At 25.8% G+C, this 27,661-nt stretch overlaps 1 protein-coding gene and 1 long non-coding RNA gene across 5 annotated transcripts in view; one reads left to right on the forward strand and one right to left on the reverse strand.

The window, feature by feature from the left end:
• LOC132922465 (5'-AMP-activated protein kinase subunit gamma) overlaps positions 1-27,661 on the reverse strand; it is a 41,482-nt gene that overhangs the window by 8,744 nt on the left and 5,077 nt on the right. For all 3 annotated transcript variants that reach the window (XM_060986015.1, XM_060986024.1, XM_060986007.1), the window contains exons 4-7: positions 25,417-25,495; positions 24,332-24,690; positions 22,817-23,065; positions 8,023-8,059 (exon numbers count right to left, since the gene is read on the reverse strand). In XM_060986015.1, coding sequence (XP_060841998.1) covers positions 8,023-8,059; positions 22,817-23,065; positions 24,332-24,690; positions 25,417-25,495 — 724 coding nt within the window. The remainder of the gene's footprint in view (positions 1-8,022; positions 8,060-22,816; positions 23,066-24,331; positions 24,691-25,416; positions 25,496-27,661) is intronic.
• On the forward strand, positions 299-12,695 carry LOC132922505 (uncharacterized). 2 transcript variants are annotated; one of them, XR_009661026.1, is made up of 3 exons: positions 299-729; positions 794-950; positions 12,229-12,695. It is a non-coding gene; the product is annotated as an uncharacterized LOC132922505 (long non-coding RNA). The 2 variants fall into 2 exon arrangements; XR_009661024.1 differs by having other exon boundaries at positions 299-706.

Genomic DNA, 27,661 nt, shown 5'->3' on the forward strand with positions numbered 1-27,661 from the left:
CGCGTCTGTTACCGTACGTCACAGAATAATAATATATATATCGACGGCAGTCGTTCGAGAAAAATAATAAAATAATATTTCTATCTGCAGAATGACGGACTTGTAAATAGAGTATATTAATATAGTCGTTTTCCTTCGCGTATTATTCGTTCGCTGTACGGCATATAATATAATATTATACTATTATATGTGTGTGTGTGTGTATGCACACCGTTCGGTCGGTTTTGCGTGTACACAATATATAATAATAATTATAATATTAAATCTTGCCGTATACGCAGAAAATTACAAACGGAATCGGCGCACGACGCAGCAGTTCTACCCGACGACTGCAGTGGAACGTGCAGCAGTTGTGCGCGATAGTACAATAGCACGTTGCAGTGCTGGCCTGACGCGCGCGCACGCGAGAAAAACGAGCGTGGCGAAAAACGTGCGCGTACGACTGGTTCGAAAAAACGAAGCGCGGCAACCCGGGCCGCCACTATGCACTACTACCACCACGATTGAGCACCGGCGGCTGTAGCGACTGCGGCGGCGGTGGTGTTTCCTTCTCCCAAACGGCACGAAAATAAGTGCAGGGAAGGGGCCGGCCGACGAAGCAGGGGACGAAAGCGACGCGCGACCGGTCCCACGTATACACAAACAATATAATATTCCAATATGATATACAATAATATGTTTGGTCTCGATGATCGACTTTGACCGGGTATGTGGTTCACAGGCACGAGTGTATGTAATAATAATAATAATAATAATAATAGTAATAATAATATTATATTATAATATACTATAGGTAACCGCCTACGAAATCAGAGCTGCAACGCGCGCGGCTTAGCGTCAAAGGTCAATGACGAATACATTTTCATTTATTTATTATAGTGTGGTAACTCGGATACACACACTATAATATAATAAATATAAACGACGAACTTTAGAACCGAATACAATTGGTAAGTATAAAGGTCAGGAAATTTTTTCTCAATATATTATTATATTTGAACGCACGAAATATAATAAAATAATATCGGGTTTCATAATAACCGTAAATCACAAGTAAATGCAAAAGTTTGCTACTGCATAATAGGAATGTATTTGATACACTCTATACTGTTGTCTGTTTGAACTGTTGAGTAGGCCTATTATATATGTACGATTCCATATAAAATGTCAATAGAAAAAACATTATAACACAAAATCTGTATAAAAACATACGCAGTAATTGAGACTAACAAATGTCAAATATAATAGTTTTTATTAGTTTAAATGAAAAAAAATCAAATTAAATACGTAATTAAGATCATATAACTTAGTGTAAACATCAGTTGTGTGTGAATTCGATGTGATGTTCGGTTTCCAACATCTGGACCGTTATTATTTACCATCAATATTATTACATGGACGCGGTTGATAAGTATAATACACCGAAATAATTTGTTTTTAAAGCGGGACTTTGGTCCATTGTTAAAATTTAAGTAATAATACGACTAGAAGAAAATTTCGTACATTCTCGGTAGGTCAGTTAACCACTGTTTTTCTCGTTCTATTTTCTTGATTATAATAAACTATTAATCAATATCACGGTAATTTAACATCGATCATATAACTTTTTATTTTAATGGATTTACATATTTATATAACATGTACCTATATTAAAATTATAAGTACAACTCCTTCGTCTAACAATGCATATTTATTCTGTGCAAAGCAACAAAGTTTTTAATTTTATAATGTGTACCTATATGTATTTTTAAACCATCGTTAAACGTATTTTATAGTTTCTATTTTTATTTAATAAGCTTTAAAAAAAAATGCAAGAACAGTTAATCGAAATAAATTTAATAGTGCAATGGTAATTTTTTTGGTTTCTAAAATTTTGATTTCAATAATAAAATAAATCTTGATAGCACCTATATTAAATAAAAAATATTATAGGTACTTGAAATATAATTGAAGGTAGTTTAAATAAAAGCTGCATAATTTGTAGTTTTCTCGAATATATAGAAATATAACTTTCATACCACAAAATAACTTTTAACAATTCAATTTAAATAATACGTCATTAAAGAAAACAACTAAATATCCTAATAAGATTATAACGAAATGTAATTATTTTTAATATCTCTTACCATAGCTGATAAAGAAATATCAATCTTCCGTTTGACATTTAGGAGGACGTTATACCCGCATGTGTTGTCTCTGTCTTAGTAATGTAGAGCATAGAAAATTTTCGTTCAGCAGAACACATTTTGATGTTAGCTTTAATATTAGAGTAAATTTACCTATTATCAAATTTAAAGGTAAGAATATTATCTAGGGAATCTCATAGGTTTTTATTGATATTTTAATTTTGAAGTGAGTTATGATTATGTAAAATATTAAAACTTTAAAATGCTCATAACTCGCTTAATAATTAAAATACCAATAAAAGCCAATAAGAAGCCCTAGATAACAGTATTACCTTTAAGTTTGATAATGGGTAAATTTACTCTAATATTAAAGCTAACATCACAAAATGTGTTCTGCTGAATGAAAATTTGTTATGATCTACATTAGTAAGACAGAGACAACACATGCGGGTATAACGTCCTCTTAATAGTTCATACAATACAGTATTGGAATTGTATTACATAAGAATAAGATAGAATGTGTTTATAATAAACGCTTTAATACTACAAGTTTTATTTTCCAATGTTTATAGAATTAATTAAACTATTTTACATTTTTATTTTCATAATATATATATATAGATTGTTAATGTTTTCCTTGAAAAAAAAAATATGTATTTTTAAACACGTAATATTGAAGATTCAAATTTGAATAAAAACATTGCTTTATTAATTATTGAAATTCTAAAAGCTCAATATAAAAACAAAGATAATATGATTGATCAACTTATTTTTGGGCCATAAACTACAATTTTTTTTTAGTTTAGCTATAATATTAGTAATACATACAATTTTAATAATGAATAAATAAAATATTTTTGTAAACAAAATTAACAAACATTAAAACTTTTATCAAATATAATGTTTATTTAATTATTGGATTTTAAAGCACAACGATTGGACGAATAAAAAACAACACTAAATCAGCCTGATTAAGTAATATAAAATATATTCAATGTAAATTTTAGTATTTATTATTTATGGAAATGTCCATGTAACTCCAAAAAAAAAAAAATACTATATACCTACAGCTTTAAAATCATTGAGAATATTGATCATCACATTAAAAACTTATCTTATATATCACACTCATACATCATAATCCCAGAAAAAAAATACGATTGCGGTAATACTGAGATTTTAATTTGTTATCTCAGGCTATCACATTACTCATTTTATGACCAATACAGTGAAGAGTTCTAGGTCGCCAATATTTGAATTATTTGACCTATTATCAAATTTACAATAAAATTATTAGGATTTGGGCCACTCGTGTATATACAATACACATTACAATATATTATACAGTAGTAAATTTCGTTACATAAATTTATTCCAATTTTTCAATTTCAAGTCAATTATCATGTTTAACTTTTCCAAAATTAAAAAAATATTTAATCGGCTGTATAGCCATCGATTTTTACATTGCCTTATACACAATGTACAATGTTCATCAATAAAAAATGGGATTATTAATTTATTATATAATCTAAATGAGATTTTTAGAAGGGTTAGGTTTGGTTAGAAAAAAAGGTATAAATCTATTATTGAACATTTAAACAGGTGGGGAAGATCAGAGGTTTTGAGAGATATGCCTAATTAGGATTCAATTATTGTTAATTTTTACATATTAATATTAAGGCAAGTTAGAAATTTGGGGAAAATTTGACCTACATATAAAATTAGTATGTCTATATATTAAGTTTAAAATCAAGTATTAATCAACAGATTGTATGCAAAAGTTTGTTGTCCGTGTTATTCGGTATCGTGGACCAATATACGATAAAACAAATCGTTGTAGTGTCATTGAATCTCATATGCTCGCACATTTATATACTCATGTATTAATTTAGAGAATTTTTTAATCATAACTCAAATGAATATTACGATGAGTGAAATATTAAAAGATTAGTGAGTAACATACGAGAGCATGTGTACAATCGCGTACATAATATAGACGAACATATTTTATAATAATAAGCACAATGATACTAAAAAAGTTTCGATTTCATTTACAATAGACTTTTTATGCTAATATTTTAAATGTATCATTCAAATTGTAAATAGTTATAACTTACAAGTACTAAAATCAAATGCTGAAAAAATATGTAAACACTTACATATATTATATGAGATATTGATAACAAAAAAATATAAATATATTTAGGTGTCTTTTATTTACTTCAAGTAAATATTATAATTTAAATCTAAACGTTTATAAATAAATTTAAAAATAAAATAACTATTATATTGTACACACCATACAATCTTTGTAATACTACGAAAAAAATGCTGTTTTTACATTTAATTAGGAACACTACGCATTGAATAATTTATGTGAAATAAATAATTATTTGCAGATGTATTATAATTATATGGAATCGTGTATGAAAATTTTTTTTCATTTAAGTAATATGTTACAAGATTATCACAATACGATTGTAGAATTTAATTAATTATTTTAAGCGGAAATTTTGTTATATTTTTGACGAGTTACCTAAATAAAATGAATAACATTTTCTACGTAATGAGAAATTTTAAAATACATAAATTAATGGAGGCAGTTATATGGAGTCAAAATCTAATGATTTAAACCAAGGATAAGTTTACTATAGTTGCAATTTGAAGATGCAAAATAACAAAATTGTAATCTCTATTAATATAAAAACGGTATAATTATTAATTATAAGAAATTAAATAATTTAATGTATTTGAATGCATATTGTATTATATGTAACCTTTAAATAAATTATTAAAACTAATGAATTCATTTTATAGAGTCTATATTATAGACTGAACGCTAAAATTCACAGTAAACGTACGTTTGTAAACATAGGTATTATATTTAGGAAGGTGAGGTTAGGTTAACTAGCTCGTTAGAGTGAATGAGGAATATTTTGATTTTAGTAAATCATGTAAAATATAAATGTACTTATTCATGTTTGAGAAAAACAACTTTTGCATACAATTAAAAAAATATATAAAACCGTTCCATAATTAGTTTTCATCAAGTCACGTAAGTAGGATTAATTAATTTTTGAGCCGAGCAAATTTTAATCGTATATTTAAAGTATTTAGATTCAGATAGTTTTGTGGACGAGACACTACTTAAATATTTAAATAAAGTTGAGAGAAAAATAATTTTTGTACACTGGATTAGACATAAAATAAATTTAAGTAAAAGAGATATTATTTTCTAAATTGCATCAACATTAAATTAATAAAGGGTTGAAATTGAATTATTAAAATAATAATGCGCCACCCGTAAAGCACGCACACACAAAAGTAATTAGAAATTAACAAGGAGTAATATATATATTTTTAATAGTTAAAATAATAAAACAAAATACGAAAGTATAGGTAACTACTTTGCTGTACAGCAGTATACGATATAAGGTGTCATGTGTAAGAACTTCGTTAATTTGTTAATGAGTAAAACACTGTAATGTATGTATTAAATTTTAATTTAGAACATAATTTGTATTAATAATAATTTTAAGCAAAGACTGTATCAGATTATTATACTACAAAAATTTTTTTTATGAAATGTTTTTTGATACTGATATCAAAGTTATTTATCTTACTATTAGCATTACAGTAGATTGATTTAATTTTTGGCGACAACATTGCATTTGTTCTATTTTTGCTATTAATTTTTGAGTCAATACCATATTACGGTAGAATGATGTGAAATTTATGGTATAAATGAGTAATAGCTTAAAATTTCAAGTCTCAACGAATAATGTTTTTGAATTACAACAAAATAATTAAAATTGTTATTCTTCGTTTAAGTATCTAATTTTGACCAAATTTAAATTTCAAAAATCTATACAAAATTGTATTTATATGTATGTCTATTTTTAGATTTTTAAGTTTCATCATAAATAGCTTAATGAGATACCTTGTATTAAACCTTCAACATTTTTGACTAACTTTTTGTATTGACATCTATAGAATTTTTCACAAATTTCAAATGTCTATATATATATAAATTTATATAAATTAGTAAAAAAAATTATACTATCTATAGAAAATATTAGTATAAGTATATAGTAAACATTTCAAGTAAAGCTATAATATGGTCTTTTGTTTATCAATTACAATAAAATATAATTGCGTAATATTCTATAATTATTTTTCTCTTTTTATTTTAGTTATCTCAATTATTTAGAAAATTAATAAAATTTTTTCACTTTTGACCCCCTAAAGACCAAATAGACTCAATTTCTTATCAGAAAAAATATTGACGTTGAAAAAGAAGCATTTTTATCTAATTACCTTCTCTACTTCGGATACAAAAAATTAATTATTTAATCATCGTAAAATCAATAAATTAATAAGTCCATGAAAAATTAAAAATGATTAATTGATCTTATATTAATTAAATTAAATATAATTGTTTAATGTAGGTATATTTTATACAAAGGAAAAGTAATAATACAACTTATTTAGTAAAATATTAATAGTTTTTAAAATACATCACTATAGGTGTAAAAATTATGAATTTGTTTTCGTCATCTTGAATTTATAGCAATATTGGTTTGCTGTGATAATACATTAATACATAATACCTATAGTTTCTTTATAAAATATTGAATACATGCCATCAAACATTGCTGGATCGCTCTCATTTTTACATAATATAAGAATGATGGGATATTCTTGTATTATACATTATAATAATATAATTATTAATTAGTAATAATTAGAGGACGCTACACTCGCGAGATAGAACCGCTCAGGCTGTAGTGTTGCCGCTCAGTGTTAGTTAAAACTCCAAATTGATATTTATTATAGTTTAGAACGTTATCTATGTAATATTGTTTTAATTTTTTTGTTGATATCACTTATATGAAAAAAGTTCTTATTATTTCAAGATCCATTAATTTTGAAATTGAATAACTTTTTTTGTAGTTCCGATATCTACTATACTATACTAAGATTCAAACATGTACACGCTCAGTGATTTTCAGACGATTCAAGAAAATTAAAAACTTAACATTTACCATTGGAAAATACTAATGTAATATACTCTGTGAAAATATTTTTGACACTGTATTACAGTTATTAATTTATTTTGCTTTGACTGCAACATACAAAATGAAGAATGTTAAATTCTTATAAAACTCTCCTTATACAATGATCTCAATAGTTTAATAATGCTTGGGAAAATGTATCAGAACTACTAATTACCAAAATGGTATAAATAAATTACAGGTTTGTTAAGACCTTAAATAATATTATATTGTCAAAGTTTTATTTATGAAATGCGAATTATAGCATTTTCGAATTCGTATTTTAATGATTTTAGAAACCCAAAACTAAAATTTCTTACTTGAGAATTTTAAAAACACCAAAAAAATGTTTGATAAACATATTAAATACTGTAGTTTATACGACGGACAGTATGAGATTTCTAGTTTCTACATTATAATTCATAACTATGTATTAAATAATATTTATAGTAAGAAATTTAAAAGTTTATTAGTTTTTTTCTTTTCATGAAAATGCTATATTTAATCCAAAATTATGGTAAAAAAATGTAAGTAATTTATGAAATAGCACCTTGCTTATGAATTATGGTTCATCTACATGTATTTTAAGTTGATCAATTAAAAACATTACACTTTATACTAACACCAGATTTGATTCTAAAGTAACATAATTGACGTCAGAGATTAAAACTTTAATAATCTTGACCTGATGAAATGACCTATAATTTTCGTCATCTTATAATAATTAAAAACAACAAGAATAAAATTCTTACTAACATACAAACTTTAAAATTAAGTTGTTTGATATTTGCTATATTAGGTTAGTTTGATATGTATTAGGTTAATAAATTGTAGGTACTCACCTTGTGCAAAATTTGTGTGTGGAATATTGGCTGCTCTCTGTAAAAGAAAACAAAAAAACAAAATCAATTTTAGACCCAGTAAGAATATATATGTTGTGAAGCAAAACAAGGTCAAGTATTCAATGTCAGTTCATTAACAGGTCCTCGTATTATATCAAGTATTTCTTGTTTTAATAGAAACACAATAAAATAAATAACATGAATATTTTCAAAAGTATAATGATATGAGACATTGTTTTATTCAGTTTAATAATTAAATTATTTGTATTTTTACAAAATATTTTATTGAATCTATTAAATGATAATTTTAATTATTTTATGATAAAAAAAAAAGTAGATAAATTCCTTTAATCGTTATATTTATCATTATTGTTATTTGTTTATATTTATCATTTGTATGTAAATATATTGTATTATATATTATATATATATTACGAACTATCATTAATTATCTTTTATTATAAAATATCCAACATAATTTGGATATGTGGAATAATTACACTATACCATACTCGATATAGTAGACGTGTCTAACATTGTTCAACATAAGTCATAACAACAAAAAGAGTACATACTTGTCAATTATTAAATAGCAATTTTCTGTTTATGTCATTACACAACTTTAAATCAACAACTCCTATGTAGTTTAATAACTCTGATAATCTGTATTACGTATTAAAATTTAATACATACAAAAACAAATAAAACATATTATAAAAAATAATGATAAATATATGATATTATATACACAAATTTATATATTATTTCTTATGATAAAAATATAAGTAAAAGTATATACCATTATACTATCATATTTTGTTTGATGATAAATTATATATGATAATTGGTAATAAATAAATAATAATATCTTTCCAACACAAAAAGCCAAGAAAATAGAAAAGCCTAATATAAATTTTTTATTGATGTCGTTCTAGTACAGGAATCCGGAACTTTTTTGCGTAAATAAGCCATTATTTTCAAATAGCCACACTGATTAAGATAATAAAAAAACATATTATAATACAAAAAATGACTAATATATTTCACTAAACCATTTCAGCGAGAATTGGTAGGCGTTAAAAACAAAGTTAAAAATTTAGAAAAATTTAGTTTCATTATAATTTTATCAAATTTTAATTTATATTTTATGGATCTTAATAATTGATGCATACACTATACACTAATTTAGTCGCTGATTCCCGACCGCTGTTTTAATATGCATGTTTTTTTTATTACCTATATCATAAATACAGAGTGAGTCATCAAGTAAGTTACAACTATGTTTTTATTAATTAATGTATTTAATCAAATTCTGATCTTAAGACCATAATATTAAAATTCTTTAGATATTTTAATGGTGCTATATAAATATATATGTTTTTCAAGTGATCCTTTTAATCTGAATAAATATTACTGTCTAGCGACGGAAAGCTGGAACATAAACGACAAACAAGGAAATTTTTTTTTTAAGGAATAATTCATTTTAACCAATTTAATTTTGAGGGTGGACAATTGATTTTCCGGTGTATGTCTTACAGTATAGGTATCCGGGAGAGTGTATTATAATTTTTATTTCACCAATCAAAACAAGAAAATTTGATTAGTCGCCATACAAGTACAAGAGCTAAAAATGTATGTGACCCAATAGGAATTATTTAAGAAGCTTATTAAATATCGTAATATAATCAATAAATAAATACATTTTTCTAACTGAATTATTTTTACATTATTCGCAAACACACACGTGATTACTCAATATTATGAATATTAATAAGGAATGAGCATAATATTACTACCTATATAAGACACGTTTATATTGGGAATCGTTATGTATTTTAAAAATAATACGAAACTATGAAATACTATAAGTAATTCATATTAATTATAAATACCTATTAAAAATAATAAAACAATGAAAAAAATATAGATAGATATATAATGATACTCATTAATAAGTTGATTAATTAATACAGAAAAGTATTGATATAATTAGTTGATACCACTATACTTACTGCAGAATCATTATTTATTTAGACGCTTGATACATCGTGAAAAATAAATTTAAAAAAATTGTAGGTATCTACTAATTTTTTTTTTTTATGAGGAAAAAAAATATTATTAATAATTATTACTGTTTAACCTTCAATATTAAATTTTTTATAAGATATGTATTTGTGTGATACAGAACGTGAGTTTCAAATTTAAAATACATATCTTATCGAAATTGTTGTTTCTGGAGAGATTATATGTTAAATTGAAATCAAACGAGCTAACTAAATGTAACTAAACTTGAAAATCACTATGCAGTATAAAATATTTTTATTATAATATTTATAAGGCCCTAATTGTAATAAAACCTTTTTTGTTACACATTTTAATTTTTAAAGAAACAAAGATAAATTAATTTATATATTTTTATGTTTTATTTATTAATAAATAATTTACACAAATAGGAAGCAAAAGTTAATATAGTATTAACACAGACATATATAATATGAAGTGCACATAATTAATTTATACTATAAAACATTTATGACACAATATTTTAATTTTGTCTTATTCACAAAAAATATCAACATTTTTCAAATCGTTATAGAAGTTTAACATAAAATGTATAAGGCAGCTTAGCGTGGAACAATGTTTTTATTTATGAGTGATAATTTGTGGAAATAATTAAATAATTAAATAATTTGCAATATATTTGGACTGTCAAATTATGTCAAAAATTTGTACATACATATTAATTACATAATATATATTGATAAATTACGTCTGTATATCAATGAAATGATATTGAATTAACGCTCCACTTCCAGGCTAGATTTAATTTATGTCCTATTGTAAGAAACTTTATTTTACTTTTAAATTCTAACTATATTAGTTCTAGTCTTCTAGATGTTTACTGAGGAGTAAAATTCCGAATTGCCGATCTTAATTCGTGCCCAGAACGAATCAATGCATACGTAGAACAACTTTTTAAATAATTAATGTTAATAATTATTTCCTTTATTGTTCCGTTTAATAAAACCTAATAGGGTCTAATATTATGGGCCTTTGCAACAAATGGTATTTATATTTGTACTAAAAGTAAGATCTAACGATAATAAAATCCTAAGTCCTTAATAACTCTAAAGAAATTTAATTTAACATTATTAATTACGTATTCACGTAACATGGGGTTAAATTGTGATAAAAAAAAAAATGTTTACATTTATCGATGTTCATATATATATAAACCATTTTGAATATCCCATTTATTAAATCGATTTAGATCACTCACATTGAAGGCATTCTTGATCCTCACGATTCTTTAAAAAACTATAACCATAAATAGTTGTATAACATCAACAAATAAGATATTTACAATAACGGAAAATAAAACTTCGAACCTAACGCCTAACCTTTCTTTCGTCTCTGAACTCCAGAATTAACAGCAATTGGGCATGAAACATTATTATTTACGTTAACTAGTTGTATTCTACTATTCAGGTTTATGATAATAATCATTCTAATAATTTACCATTTAATACAAAATGTTTCAACTTATGTAACAAATTGATCTATAGTTAACCTAATCGAATTCTTTTTTTAATATCGTACACGCGTACACCGCATCTTCTAATTAGTTATCTTAATTGATAATTTTAGAGCGATTCGAGTAAAGCATTATGATTAAAGACAAATCGATGATTTTTAATAGCTGATTGTTCACCATTTTTTCCTATAGGTATTTAATAGTAGGAATCAAGTCCGGGCTTGGAACTAATAATAGTTATTCCTGATCTATAATATCCCATCGAAAATTTCTGCAACGAAATTATATGGATAACTGTTTAAAAATTACTATTTATTAATAAACAAAATAAATAACACTTACAATTTGTAGTTTTATAATCTATAAGGAATAATAAAAAAACAATGTTTAATATAACAACATCAGTAAGCCTCTTAATAAATATTAATTAAATTTATATTTCTTTATCTACCTCAAATATTATTTATATTAGGTATTCATCAGTGGCGTGGCGAACTAAAAATTGTCCAGAGGTAAGTTACAAATACCCCATGTACCAACCAGCACTATTATTATAATACAGAAAGTAGGAGGGAAGGCTTCGAAAAAATCCTGTAAAGCATCTTTTAAATGTTTAAATAATTAATGTATAAATGCATTATAATATAATACAACTTATTATATTATTTCAGATCATTATTGACTACCTATTTAGTATATCATATCACATTTTCAACTAAGGACCAACGACCAGCACCCACCCCTTGTTCAAAAAAATCTCAGAGGCAATTTCTTCTGAAATTTTCGTTCACCACGGCACTTCATCTTATCACCTATTATGTAAAAGAAGAACATTCTTCCGGTTCTTTTTTTTAAGTATTTAAAGATGTTTGATGCATCGAAATTTATAGAAGGCAATAGTTTTAAGTTGTTTATAATTCTTTATTAAAAACTAGATTAAAAATTTACAAAAAAAATAAAATCAATTTTACATATTATATCATTTCACATGATATCTGCATATTATAACACCTTACCCCTTACCTACTTGACAAAATATATATTTTATTTATGTTTTTTGAGTTATTTTATTTTTCGAATGTATTTTATCGAACAATTTCAGTGTTTAGTAGCTAACACACACGGTCTAGGTAGTAGTAAATATAACGGTTTCAACTAATAACAATGTGTATATAATATATTTAAAAAAAAAAAAAAAAAAAAAAATGTTTTTTATATTGATATTTAGAACTGTAAAAAAAAAGTTGATATTAAATTGTATATATTATAAGTAGTGAAATGAAGTTCAATATATGTTTCTTAATTGTTTAGTAAAAAAAAAAAAAAAAATCAAAACAGTTTTAACTGTACATATTTTATAAGCCTATTTTTATTTTTGCCACTATTTCATTATGTAAATCTGTGTAGGAAAACTTAATTTGTAAGTATAAAAAAACTATATTATACTTTAGACATTATTTTATGAATTATGCATATAATCGTAAATTATTAACCTTAACTATTAAGTGATTACAATATTATTCTAAATATCAAGGTATAATACGATAATATATTATTGATTGTATTTTGTATTTAACTTAAATAATAATATAATAGGAAACTGATAGCGTAATTTTTAATGAAATTATACTATAAGTCTTGTTCAATTATAAAAGTTGATGAATTATTTTGAAGGCTGAGATTTTGAGGTTAACTCTGGTTGATATAAAATTACATTTAAGTCAAGGAAGTCTAGTAGTATAAATGTAATCAAAAATATGAAGTTTATGTAGACAATATAGGTATACTAGTACTTATTTTTATTTCATTCATATATACAGGGCGATTCTTTAATTAAACAACAAAAACTCCAAATGTATTAATATTCTTAAAAATACGTTTTTTACATAATTTTCAGTTGAAATAAAACAACATTCATTTATAATTTCATATACTAAAGCAGAATATTCTTGGAGTATTTCGATACATAAAAATTGAAATTCAGATAAGTAGTTTATGAGTTAAAAGTATTTAAAGTTCAGGTAAGTGATGGAGTAGTAGGCCAACATTTTTAGGTATAACCGTATACTATTCCATTCCACTCACCGTAACTTTAAATACCTACACTATAGACTTCAAAATGTAATAATAATTAAGTGCATTTTTAGAATGTATAATCACTATAATCATTAATATGTTTCACATTGCAAAGTAATGTCATATTATTAGGCGTGCTTCACAGAACATTTTTGCTGGGGGTGCACAATACTAAAAACAGATACAATTTTTTTAATTCATGAAATATTATTTAACTCGGGACCTAAACACTCAACTAAACTAAACTCACTGTGGATGCAGTTGCATATTCTGCATCCCCCTCTCCCCATGCGCACGCCTATAAATTAAAAAATTTAAAATTGATCACACAAAATTGGCCATTTCTTAATAATAAATAAAATCTCATCTATACAATATAAAAACTAATTAATCAGTGCTTTTCAAGTAAATTTTTTCTGTTAATGTACTTATTTTTTTTTTTATTAGCTTTTATAACAAATAGTTATTCTACCTATTAATACTATGTAAAATATTATTTTAGAGCAAAATCAAATTGTTTTCCATTCACGTCAAATATTCAATCAATATATTATAGTCTATAATAAGTAACTTTAAAAAAATTATCTTTATCGTTTTAAATATAAAAAACTTATCACTCTTGTCAATGATTTCGTTGCTTCGCAGCTCAGTATCTTAAACATTTATCAAATTATTATTCCATGGCTGCATCTAAGTAAATAATTGTATATACTTGGAGTGAAATTTCTTCTTAACACGTTTACCGTATAAAAAATTATCAAATTATTCATCATTATAATAATATTCAGTTGTTGTGACATTGTTTATTATTATATTCACGACACGCACTTTATTATTCACTCGTTTTTTACACAAGTTTTATTATTAACAATTTAATATTACGATAAACGTGTATTTATAAATTTACTTAATAATCAAAACAAAAATAAGTTCACTACTAATATCCATAGCAGTAAACCATAAATAAACTTATTAAAAGTATAATTTAAGATAATAAATAATTAATTTATAAGTTAAATGATACCATTTAATTAATTGTTGAAGTTTATTTCGACTTTCAAATAGATTTTTAACATTTTTAAGTTGTATTAATTCAACAACAATTAAAAATCGAATTTTAATCTTATGATAAAATACGTTAGTAAATTATAGTAGAGTGCCCATCGCCTATCATTAAAAGTCTTTATTGTAAGGCGCAGCAGGAAATAAAAAATGTGCTGTTGAATAAACGAAATTGTGCACTTAAAAAATATATAAAACATTAAGTATTTTCTTGTATTAGACCTATTTGCTATTGTAAAAAAACAGTCATCTCTAAAATGAAAATAATCTTTTAAGTATTAACATTTTTATTCAATATTATATCAATTAGAGACTATTATAGTAATAGTAGGTATAACTCATCAATCAGTTTATTTAAACTCTATGGTAACAAATCATAACTTGGAAATGAAAATAGAGTATAGTTTATTATTTAAAATAGTACGCACTTTAGATAATTAATTTAAAGATATATTTTCGTATAGGTACTTTTTTGGGGGAGGGGAGGTTGTGGTGAAAAGCCCCTTAAAGTCATTATAACATTAATTTATAATTTTTGCAGTTGAAAAAATCCTTAAAATATAAAGCTTAATTGAAAGAAAAGCAAGTAAGTATAATACATAGTGAGTGATAAAAAAGAAATGCTCTAAAGCCACAGTTTCCTTGTTTCGTTTAGAATATATTATATTTAAAGAGATAACTACTTTTGAAGTACATTTTTTTGATTTTATTAAGAGGAATCCACAGGATAATATTATAAAGGGAAGCGGGATTCGTTTAGTATTTTAGGATTTTAACGATATGTTCTATAATATTCTATTCTCAAACATTTAAAATTTACCAAATATTGCATTTGTAATTCCATAAATTATCGATAAATTCCTCCGACAGACAAAATGTAGGTATATAAGTAGATATCATAATAGATCATTGAATACAATTGTACCAAATTTAGCATCATCAAATCAATGTATCACCAAATTAGCATAGTAAATATTTAAAATAAATAATAATATAAATTTATATACAATAATGCATTATCAATTTTAACGATTTTGTCTAAGTACCTAATTATTTTATCCTATTAATTAGTATCTTATTTTTAGTGAATTTTACAAGTGCATTATTTTACATTTTTAGAGTATAATGCATTTTCAATTGCATCAATGTCTAGACCAACAATAATAAGTATATAATTTTGATAATAATAATTAGCGAGTCTTTTATCATAAAATATAAAACACCAACAAAAAAAACTATGGGGAAATAAGATGGTACCTAACGGTAATTTTAATCCTAAATTGAAAATTATACAGTAAAAATATGTTTTAATACAATGTACATGGTACACTAGGCCAGTTTTAATGACATGAACCAGGATTCCGGCCGATCGTTTAGTTTGTCCCCGTTGATAGAAACTAAGGTTTTTCTTTAACTTATAATTCATTTAACAAAATAATTAAGAATAATACAACTCTATTGAAAAAAAAATCATTCAAGTGATAATATAATATTGTATTCAATGAAACAAATATAAACATTATACTATTTAATATAATTTAATATTGCCAAATAATGAATAATAATGTATTAATATATATCTTTGTATTAGCCAACAAATATTTAAATAAAAAAAGGTCATACGATGTCCCAGGGGGGTTTGAGGATTTTTAAATCTGGCAACCCTAGACTTCGTTATTTTAATGGATTTCAGAATACTGAATATATGGTTCTGTTTAGCCTAGTATTAATAATTTAGCAGAGATCCTTCTGAGTGCTCTTATTCTTATTATTATATCACAGAAGTTAAATAATACATATTATATATGTATTTAAAATGATTTAAGGTGAACGTAGTATTTTTAACATGTTTCTTATCAATAATTTTTTTTTAAATTGACTAACATTAATGATTTGAGTTTTGAGATACGTATAATTATATAAAGCTATACACATATATACGTATTAGGTAATTTACTCTTTTAACGAATCTCACCACCAACGCATCAAAGAGAACAACAACAAACTCCATCGATGAGCATTATTCTAAGTGCATGAAAATAATATTATATTATATAAAATACACGAGATACTGGAGGTTTATGAACGGGGATTAAGATCGAACATTCAATAGAAACACTACAACAAGCACAAGCTGGTAGTGATAGTACATGCTGCTGTAGTTTTTACACAAACAAAAACTGATACAATATTATAATATATATTTATAATAATTAATAAATAATATTTCTATTACAGCATAAGACACCGTGATCACACAGGTCGAATCCATCAACATTATATAACCCGTATATAATATTTATAGTGATAGTATAACTCATTCTTTATAATTAAGTAAGTCTGGTTAGTTTTTATTGAACAAATAAAGACCGTCTAGTAGGAGAATGTAAAGGGAGCAATCAATAGCGGGGAGAAAAATACGATTCGTGAGCTGTGAATTAACTATATAATATTATAATAATACATCAATATCACCACCATACGTAAATACACCTATACCATAATATAATATACGATATAATAAATAATAATATACATATTTATGCGATGACCGTAGTCGTAGACACTAGACCGTAGTGGTAATGTTGTAACAATTATTAGACGCCTAAGTATTTGTCGTTTTATTCTGAAATACGATATATATACATTATACACAGATTGTAATTTATAAAGAATCTTTACTAGAACTTGATCGTCGCGAACGATACGGCACACATAAATAATAAAAAGTAAGACATGCCCTCACCCTTACTAAATGACTAAATGTGAACGTGTAGTTCGGTAATGGGTACCAACACTACCAACTGAGTAAAATTATGGATATTGATATTACTTATTACTATACCATGGCGTGATAACACACTTCAGCTTCTTGTAATTCAATCACAAAATATTACATAGCAAATGTCTAAATTATAATTTATTCCTTTATTGTGTATGACGACGATACCAACTACTAATATAATAATCAAAAAATTCTCAATTACAAGCAATAGTTTACAGGGGTTATGTTATATTTGAGTATAATTTAATTTGTTACCATTGTGTAAATTTAATTAGATACAAACAATAAACAATATGATTATTAAATCATAACAGTATTGAAGGAAGGTCACAAATTGCGTTAATTGTATTTCTTAACTAGAGAGGTAGTTCCTAAACAGGTAAATTGCAATCTTAATATAAATAGGAAAATGCAGTGGCACTTGTTTGGCTCTCGACTTATTTCATTTATTTCATAATTTTATACCACTATATTGCAATATAACTAATTTACATTTAAAACAAAAGCAAGTCTAATAAACTTATATACAAATAGTTAAAACTAAGAAATTGTATAATAATAAATTGTTAATCAACAGATGGATAACCCTGCACATTATTTAAATAATTTAAATAATTTCTCTAGACAGTTTTAGATAAATTTGTAAAATATGTTAGTCTTGTTTTCAATCTTTCTTTTATTAAATATTTACAAGGTTCGTAGTATTAATCTAATATAAAATATTATTTAATGATACTGTGGGAGGAGGACTCGACGTCTCGACCGGGAAATCATTTTATATGAACCAAAATAAATTATTATAAAAACATTATAATTGATTTTGTTAGTACCTATACGGCTATACAATTAATTTGAATTACACGTATTATTATCCAGGTACACAAGTATATAATTTAATACGCATAAAATAGTTTATACTATGTACACAATTACACTTTATGTTGATACTTGTGATCTTGATTTGTTATGAAAATTAATATATATATATATTATGAGTTATGAATTCTTCAATTTGGCTGGCCAAAAACAACTATTTGTTATTTTTTAACATTAATTGTTTTCATAATAGGTAAATAAGTATATGTATTCGATTACATCTACTAATTAGCGAAGTGGGTTAGATTAATTCTAAAAACTTTGATATTGTACTTGAACTATTTGTTGAATGTAATATTTAAAAATGATTTTTTTTTTAGTCACAACACGAGTGCAAATGGTGTCCGCGTACGAGCGACGAGGACTGTTGAACTATAGTTCTTTATGTTCTTATGCAACAGGTATCGACATACGTGTAAAATAATAATAATAATAATAATAGAAGCGGGTATTGTGTAAGCACTATAAATATACTGCGGGCAGAGATAAAGTGAAACATCCAGAGAAGGAGTGAGAAAGAGAGGGGGTGCGGAGAGTAACGAAGAGGTTCCGTCGGAGGGAGTGAGTGAGAGGGCGTATTACCGAGAGATACATACGAAGGGTAACGCCGAAAGCATTGTCACGGGTAGCCGGATGGGTGATTGCGCGGCTGCGGCCGGCTGTAGCGTGGCCAGGTGAAAAGTGGCCGGGGCCGCGGCGACAGTGGGCGGCTGCAGATTGTGGTGGTGCTTGACGAAATCAACGGGATTTCCGCCGTCCAGGGACCGGCTGCGCGGCTTGTTGGCGGCCGGCACCACCGCGGACGGATCCTGTTGCTGGCTGAACATCCATCGGAAGTACCACGACATCGCCCGGGCATATTGCGCCGGTCCGCGCACACCACACTCGGTGACGGACACCACACTGCGCACCGAAAACTGATGATAATTAAGATAACGCGGACAATGGGTACCAAACTGCCAACAACAAGACAGGACCGCGACGATAGAGCGACAGACGGCGGACTGACGCAGTGACGGCGTCGGTGTGCGGACAACATACATCGTGTCATACCTAGGCAACGCGGACGGCCGCGGCGAGGACCACTACCACCGGCCATCGCATAGCCGTGGAGGATGGATGGAACCCACCACGGACGCGATACTGATTTTCGAGGAAGGGAACCGGTTTTCGGTGTTTGCGCGAATGAGCGAGCGGTGCGTGCTCTCGTATGGAAATAGACGCGAGAAAAACAAAAATAATATCGTAGAATATTACAATAATGATAATAATAATGATGATGAGGATAATAAAAACAGAAACAGAACGGCGAGAGTATCTCTATAATATACCAGTATGAAAATATGTTTGCAGTACACTGGAACGCGTACGCATGCCATAGCCGACTACAAAATCCTTGGAGGGGACACGATATAATATAATATTATAATAATAATAACATTTACGAGCAATTAGTAGTGTTGTTTACAAGGTCTTTCGTGACACTTTCACTAAACACCAGCCACAACTCCCACCCACTCAGAATGCCACTTCTATAGTGTGATGTTGCCCGCCGAGGGTCATTCGGAAAGACAGCCGTAGAGCCTGGAGTCGTTTTCGAGATTAGTGATTTCAAATGTTTTCCAAATACTAATCACTATGTACGAGATAATTTATTTAGTTATTATTAGTATCTACTATTTGCTTGAACTTACAGACCCCACGCTAATTCACAGGAACTTAAATTGTGATAAATATATACGGATATATGGTATGGTGAATCGACTTCTATTGTTACGGTAGACGATTTCGTAAATTGGGTCAGTGGGCTCATACAAAAAACTGGTTATTATATCATCGATACACCTTCCCCGCCAGACCTACCTGCCACTTCGCTCGTTAATTTTCAATGGTGTAAAATTGTACAAAAACGTTGTTGTTCTACATTTACGTGAACTACAGTAAAATGTATAATAATTAACAACGATTTACATTTTTATAACAACAAAACGTATAAATACACGAGTACAACGATTTAAGACAAACTCATGTAATCAAAAGTTACAAAAAGTCACGTACCTATCTCGTCATTTAGACTCATTATACTATTACTATTATTATAATTTTCGACAATTAGATTAAGTACCTACTGACCACTATTATTTTTTTATAACATTAACCAAAGTTCTTTGTACAATAACAAAACGATTTTAAAATTTTTAAGTCGATCATTTTTGTTTGAAAAAATATTTATAGAAGATCTCTTCTTCCTCCTACTTACAAAGTATACAAGTAAGAAATGTCTATTATATATTAATAAACGTTGCTTGTTTATGCTCATGTGTTTTTGTTCTTCATTACCTAAATAGCAATAATGAAACGTCTACAAATAAAAACGTTATGCACAAGGCACTTCTATATATACATAAAGTAATTCCTGTGTAATGTACTAATGTGTATACATTTTTATTTAGTTTCTAAAATTTAACCAATAATACTTACACACAATATAATTGCCTATTAAATATTAGTAGCTGATTAGGTAAATAAGATGAATTTAAATCTGGAAGAATTCATCTATTATAAATTCTAATGCTTCATGTTATATGTAGATTACCTAGCCAAGTCTGATAAACATCAATGATGATTGATAATTAGACACACAAACTTGGCCAACTTTTCTACATAAAAAAAAAGGTAGTTCTAAATAATCATTGATAATTGATATTAATATAACAAAACCAATTTGTTCATATGACTATATGCAGGGATGGCCTGGGAGATAAATTCAGGCCAGGAAAATTTATTACCCAGGCCACATATCAATGTTTACCTGTTAAGCGTTACTTTGGTGGTGGGGGGTAGAGGATGGCTAAGCTTATGTTCTACCCCCTCCCCACCAAACTACCCAATTTATTGTATAATTATTTATTTATCTAATATTTTAGTTTTTATTATATGTAAGAGGACATAAAAAAATAGACATTCAATCAGTATCAATATTTTAGTGAGACTGTTCATCTCAATTCAATTTGAGCCTGAAGGCCTAGTTACATAAGACTATGTATTCTCTTTAAACGATTGAACAAAAAGTTCAATTAGCCACTATATACTTTATTTGTTATTACAAATTATATTTTATAAACACTAATAAACAAACCAAAAATAATATACATTAAATTAAGCTTTTATAATTAATTTTATATTTTAAATATAAATAATAAGTTATGAGTTTATGACATTTTAAAGATATGTTATAAGAAGCTACTTTTTTATGACAATAAATCAATTATTTGATCATTATCAATATTTATCAAAATTTATTTTTCAACTAACATTAATATAAACGCTTCAGCATTTTCATTACAAAGTTTACTTCTTAACCTTTTTTTTATATACTTTAATGTAGAAAATGATGGTTCATAGGTAACTTGAGTAACAGGAAGACACAATAAATACTTATAAACAACTGTTAATACTTGATAAGCGTTACTGTATAAATTATATTTTATCAATAATTTGTAACAACACAGTGTACAGTTTCTACAACTAACTTATAACTTAACTTATTTTCTCAGTCAACTTCCCAATCATCCTCATCATTATATCAATCTCCCAATTCATTATTTCATATTTATCTGCAAACAACATCTTTAATGCCCAGTTATTTGAAAAACGTATTAATTCTCGGACGAAACTACACAATAATAATAATGTTTTTATGTATCCCAAAATACCTATATTAAATGAGAAATTCTAGTTATTATTTATTAGTAATAGGTGGCCTAAAATAATAATAACTTATTATATTATAATTTACTTTACGGGCTACGGGTGTTCGAATCAGGATTTTTTATACTGTAGTATAGTAGTTTCAAATATTAATAATATATTTTTTTAGTATAAAGAAATTAAAAACTACCTAATTATTTAAAAAAATAATGTGATATAGCCGCCAGGCCAATGACAAATCTCAATAAATCAGGACACCTGGAACCTCCCGGTATCTCGGTGTGCCAGGCCATCCCTGACTATATGAGTAGAATACTTAAAGAGCTAAAAAATATTAAATTAAACACCTTAGTTATTTGATACTATAATCGTAACCAAATAAGGTCACAAATAACCAAGGATTGGTGTCTACATTTTGGTTAATATAATATCATTTTTGGAGAATATTCATCTCATAGGAATTATATTATACATATTAAAATATATTTGTTTTTATTTTATTTTTGTATTGTCACATAACTTTTTTGACTCCTTATTATTTTTTCTCATTTTTAGATCTTTCTTAAACATTTTTGACAACTTTTAAAATGTTTTTATTTAATGTTTAAAATTTCCTTTCCCCCAATATCAACAAACTGTTAATAATAAGATAAATATAATTTTATACTACATTTTTAAAATTAGAATAATTAAAGATCTAAGAATTTGTGATTTTAAGTATACAATAGGTAATCAATTATTGAACTTACAGCTTTTCGTTTATCTTCCGCAGAAACAGCACTCTGAGATCTATGTCTAAATAAATCCATCATTTTAGAAACAGCCCCTTTTGTACTAGCACTATCTGATCCAGCGCGTGGTCTTGCAGCTACAGCAGTTTGCTTATAACGATTTCGAGTTGGAGGGGGTACCAAATTATTGAATTCAACAGTATCACTAGATAAACTTGATCCACTTATACTATTTCGAGCACTCGAACCAGGTGATTTAAGAGTTTGCTGTAAACATTAATAAAAAAAAAAAAATGTTATAAACTACCTAGATGTATCTACTCATTTGTAAATAATAAATTATTAAACTATATATATTATTTAGAAATATAATCTAAATTTTTAACTGGCTATTAAAATAACAAATTAAAGGTAAAAAAATAACAAAATAATCAACTAGAATTTTAAATACACATTATTAGTTTATCTTCTTACAAGATAAGATACTAATGTGTACTTAATAATTAATATCAATTGATTAACAATACAACTGAATTGTAAAATATAACAATAATGTATGTATATTATAAAATTTACACATAATATACATAAAAATGTTTAATGGTTTACAAATAAACTAAACTTTTTAGTATCCAAACAATGTTGGAGTAAAATGAGGAATATATTTTTTAGTATACTAAATTAAACAATATTTTATTTTTTCATTATTATTATTATGGTTTTTGGTAAACACCATTATAGGTAGATGGAGTGCTCTAAAAATTGTATGTAACACTATCATGGATATATACAGAGGACTGCAAGCAATTATAAAATTGTTCATAAATAATTTGCCTAACGAATGACAGTGCTGGGCTACATGTATGTATGAGCTCACTCAATGTATTATTGCAATTGTAAAATAAAAAATTCTATGACAAGTTTCTTGATATTTGAGTACATTTCTATGAGAATAAAACAAAATAAAGTTGTATTAATGTTGTAAAACAAACAAATTAAAAATTATGTTGTAATTATATCACATATTCAATATTTTTTATTTTGTGTTTTTCCATGGTTAATATATTATAATGCTTATTTCACATATAGAATGGTTGTGCATACATTTCTTAAACATACAGGTAATTTAAAATATGTTTGCTATACTCAAATATTCGGGATAAGTCTGTTAAGACCATTAAAGATTGGAGATAGAAAAGGTTAGGTTGAATTTATCATTTTTTTAATAACATGAAATAATCATTAAACAATTTTAAAGAAATATCTACAAGTGAAGTGAACTAAATTCCATTCAAAATCAATTTTTAATAAAACATGATGGGTTTTTACACATCCATTGCTGAAAATAAAGCAAAATTAAATGTCTAATACTGAGGTGTATCATCTCTGTATTCTGTTTTTGTTTTATTTATTTATATACTTTATACTATTATCAAATTTTTATGAAAAAGTCAGTAGTTAACTAGTAGTTAACAGTAATTAACTAGTTAAATAACAAGATTAATGAATAAAACAAATTAATACAATACTAACTTGAATAGAGTTTTTCATTTGTAATATTATTGTGTTATTCTTTTTAGATGCTGCATCAGATTTTGATCGAGGTCTAAAAGCATCTAAAAGTGTATTTGTCTTGCGAGTATGAGAAGGAGATTGTCCAGAACGAGGTTTTGGTGACATCTTCTTTTGGATATTTTGAGATTGTTGAATTTGTTGTGATTGCAATTGTTGAGTTTTATTTTTTGATGGTTGTATTTTTGGAGTACCTTTAGCTAAAATATCATCTCCAGATTGCCGTCTTTCCACACCAACTGATCCTTTTTTAGTTTTAGCCAGAGCAGCTACCACTGCAGGTAGCAATACAGGAGCTGAACCTCCTTTGCTCCAGGTACCTAATTAAATAATAAAAATAATTTAAATATGCTTTTAACTTTCAAAATTTTCTTATTATAAAAATAAACCAATATTTAATTAATTATATAGTAAAAACACCATTATTGTTTATATAAACAAAATCCTTAAGATAATTGTTATATAGCACTATAGAATATTAAATCAAGTCTAAGTAGAAACAAATCTTAAAAATGCAATTATTGTGCATTACCTGAAAATTCATGATCTGATATTCCAAACATTATCATTAATAAATTTAATTTTAAATCAATACTCAGACTACCATGTCTTTTTTCAGTTCACTAAGAAAAAATAATATAAAATAAACATCAAAGAAAAAATATTGGATGTACTCTGATAGACTGTGTTCTATGTAGGTAAAAACTAAAAGTAGACATAATTTTCTAGTTAACCCTGACTTCATATTGAAATAACCGTTTATTTTTTCCATAGTTGGAAATAACAAATAAAATGAGATAATGATAAATTAAAACAAACTAATAATACATGAACTAATAATAATGATTAATATTTAAAATGATTTTGATTAAATCAACATAATACTTAAATATTCATTTTTAAATTATTTAGTAGTTCAATGTAGTTCAATACAGCTGTTATTTTTGCTCCTCGTTGGTACATTCAACTTAATTTAAAATTTTAATGTTTTACTTAATTTTTAAATTCAACAATGTACAAAAGTAAAATAAAAAATTTAATTTTACCAGATCTTGGGCGATTGATTGATACACATTGACCATCTGACTCATCTGCTGTAGTTGGTAAAGGTTGTGATCCAAGTTCCTAAAACAAAAAATAATTAATAATTACATTTAATATTACTATATATTTATTAGTGTTCATTTGTATAGAAAAATAATGATTAATACGTGGAGGTATGTGCTTAGTCTCTATTACTAAATGTATAAATATATTATATCACTAAATGTATAAATATATTATATCATAATTTGTTTGTAATAAACCTTTTGAAGTAATTTAAATTATATTATGAAAAAAAATAATATAGTTAATAGTCAAAGAAAAATACTTTATTTAAACTTAAAAATTATTATAATCTAGAAAAGTTTATTGTATGCATAAAAATATAAAATATAACAGGTACCTAAGTCACTTAATATAACAGGTTTTAAAGCCAATTAAGTAATCTTTATAAATGTCATTAATTTAACTTTTTTTTTTGATATGTAGATTAAACATATATCTATTTATAAGTTTATAACCAGGTATTTATCATTAATTTATTTAATATTTCTTTATTGACGAAAACAACTCAATTTACAAAACAATCCCTATGCGCACCTATATAAAATGTGTAGTATAAAAATTACAATAAAATCTATAGGTAGATAAAAAAATTATATTCAATTTCACTGTCCATAAATAAAACAAAATAAATAATTTATTTTAACTAATATTTTAGTTTGCTATCAACTAAAATTAACTTCTATAGTATTTCATATTTCTATTAGTATAATTACAGGTGATGATTTTAAACAAGTCTTAGAAACATAATTAATTTAAAAATTGTCTTGATTTCTAGTATACTAAGTATTAATTCAAAAATGTTATTGTTTTAGTAAATATAGGCAATCAATATTAACTTAATAATTTTTGTAAAAATACATAGTGAAGATAATTTTTCTTTTATTTAACAAGTTTAAATTGAATTATTACTTAAAATATAGATAATACAATTATAATTACAATGCAATGGTTGTGGATGTTAAAATTTAAAATTTTGTAGATAAAAAACTGAAAATACAATCTTGAACTTTGAAAAGATTTTAAGTAAACTATACAAGAGTTATTTAAGCACTAAATATAAGAAACAAACTTTAATAATTGAGATCTGATAAATGCAAAATATACATTTCTCAAAGAATTTAAAATTATTAAAATTTAAGAAAACTTAGATTTGAAAAAACTTAATTTGTCATTTTTTAATATGATTGTTACAACATGATTTGGAATCAAAAAGAATTCATAAACTGATAAATGATCTCACTGACAATAAAAACATTATAAAGCTTATAATAAAAATCAATAATAGATTTTTTGATATTAAATAATTTGTTAATAATAATACACAAACCATTTAAATAACACCAACTATCAAAATTATTTAAATCTTTCAATGAAATAATAATACAATTTTTTTTAAATAATTTTGTGTTGGTAAATAATACAATTTTAGAGTGCTTTATAACTGATTGAATATCATGTACATAGGCACCACAGCAAATTTTCTAGGGCAATGTTAGGATTTGAGGAAAAATATTATTATTTTATTAGGTATTTTAAAACAACAATTATCAATCAACTGCAAATAATCTAATCTTATGTTTTTATAATGGTAACCTATTGTTCATAAAACCACACTTTCAATTTATTAAATAGTAAATAGTAATTTATCTTAGTACATTCAATTTAAAAAATATTTTGAAAAAGCAAGGTGGGGATAACCAAGGAGCTTGTCCACCTCCAGGTGCCTATGATCATTTGTGAATAATAAAAACAATATAAGTAAAAGCTGGTTGTCATAATAAACTAAATAAACGTCTGAAAAACATAAATAGGCTCTGAAAAAAATGTTTCGATTTCACAATCTGAATTTTTTTGTTAAAATGGAAGTAAACTATAATAATAACAGAACTCAAAACTATAACTTTTTTAATTTATTAATTAGTAAAAAATTATTAATACAATTAAATGGTTTTTTAAATCAGTAAAAGATTAGTATCTATTTGAGGTCCAATTAAAATGGATTCAATAAATTGTTCTTGAAAATAGCTAAATTGTTTAGGTTAGGTTATAGCTAACTATCCTTCAGAAAACCATATTGAATGTTAGATAAAAAAAAACTTTCTAACAAGTCATTTTTTTAATTTTTAAATATTTTTAGAAGTATAGAAATGTTTGAAATATAACAGTAAAGAAGAACATTTA

This window comes from Rhopalosiphum padi, chromosome 1 (genome assembly GCF_020882245.1).
Source record: "Rhopalosiphum padi isolate XX-2018 chromosome 1, ASM2088224v1, whole genome shotgun sequence".
In the NCBI taxonomy this organism is placed as follows: domain Eukaryota; kingdom Metazoa; phylum Arthropoda; class Insecta; order Hemiptera; family Aphididae; genus Rhopalosiphum; species Rhopalosiphum padi.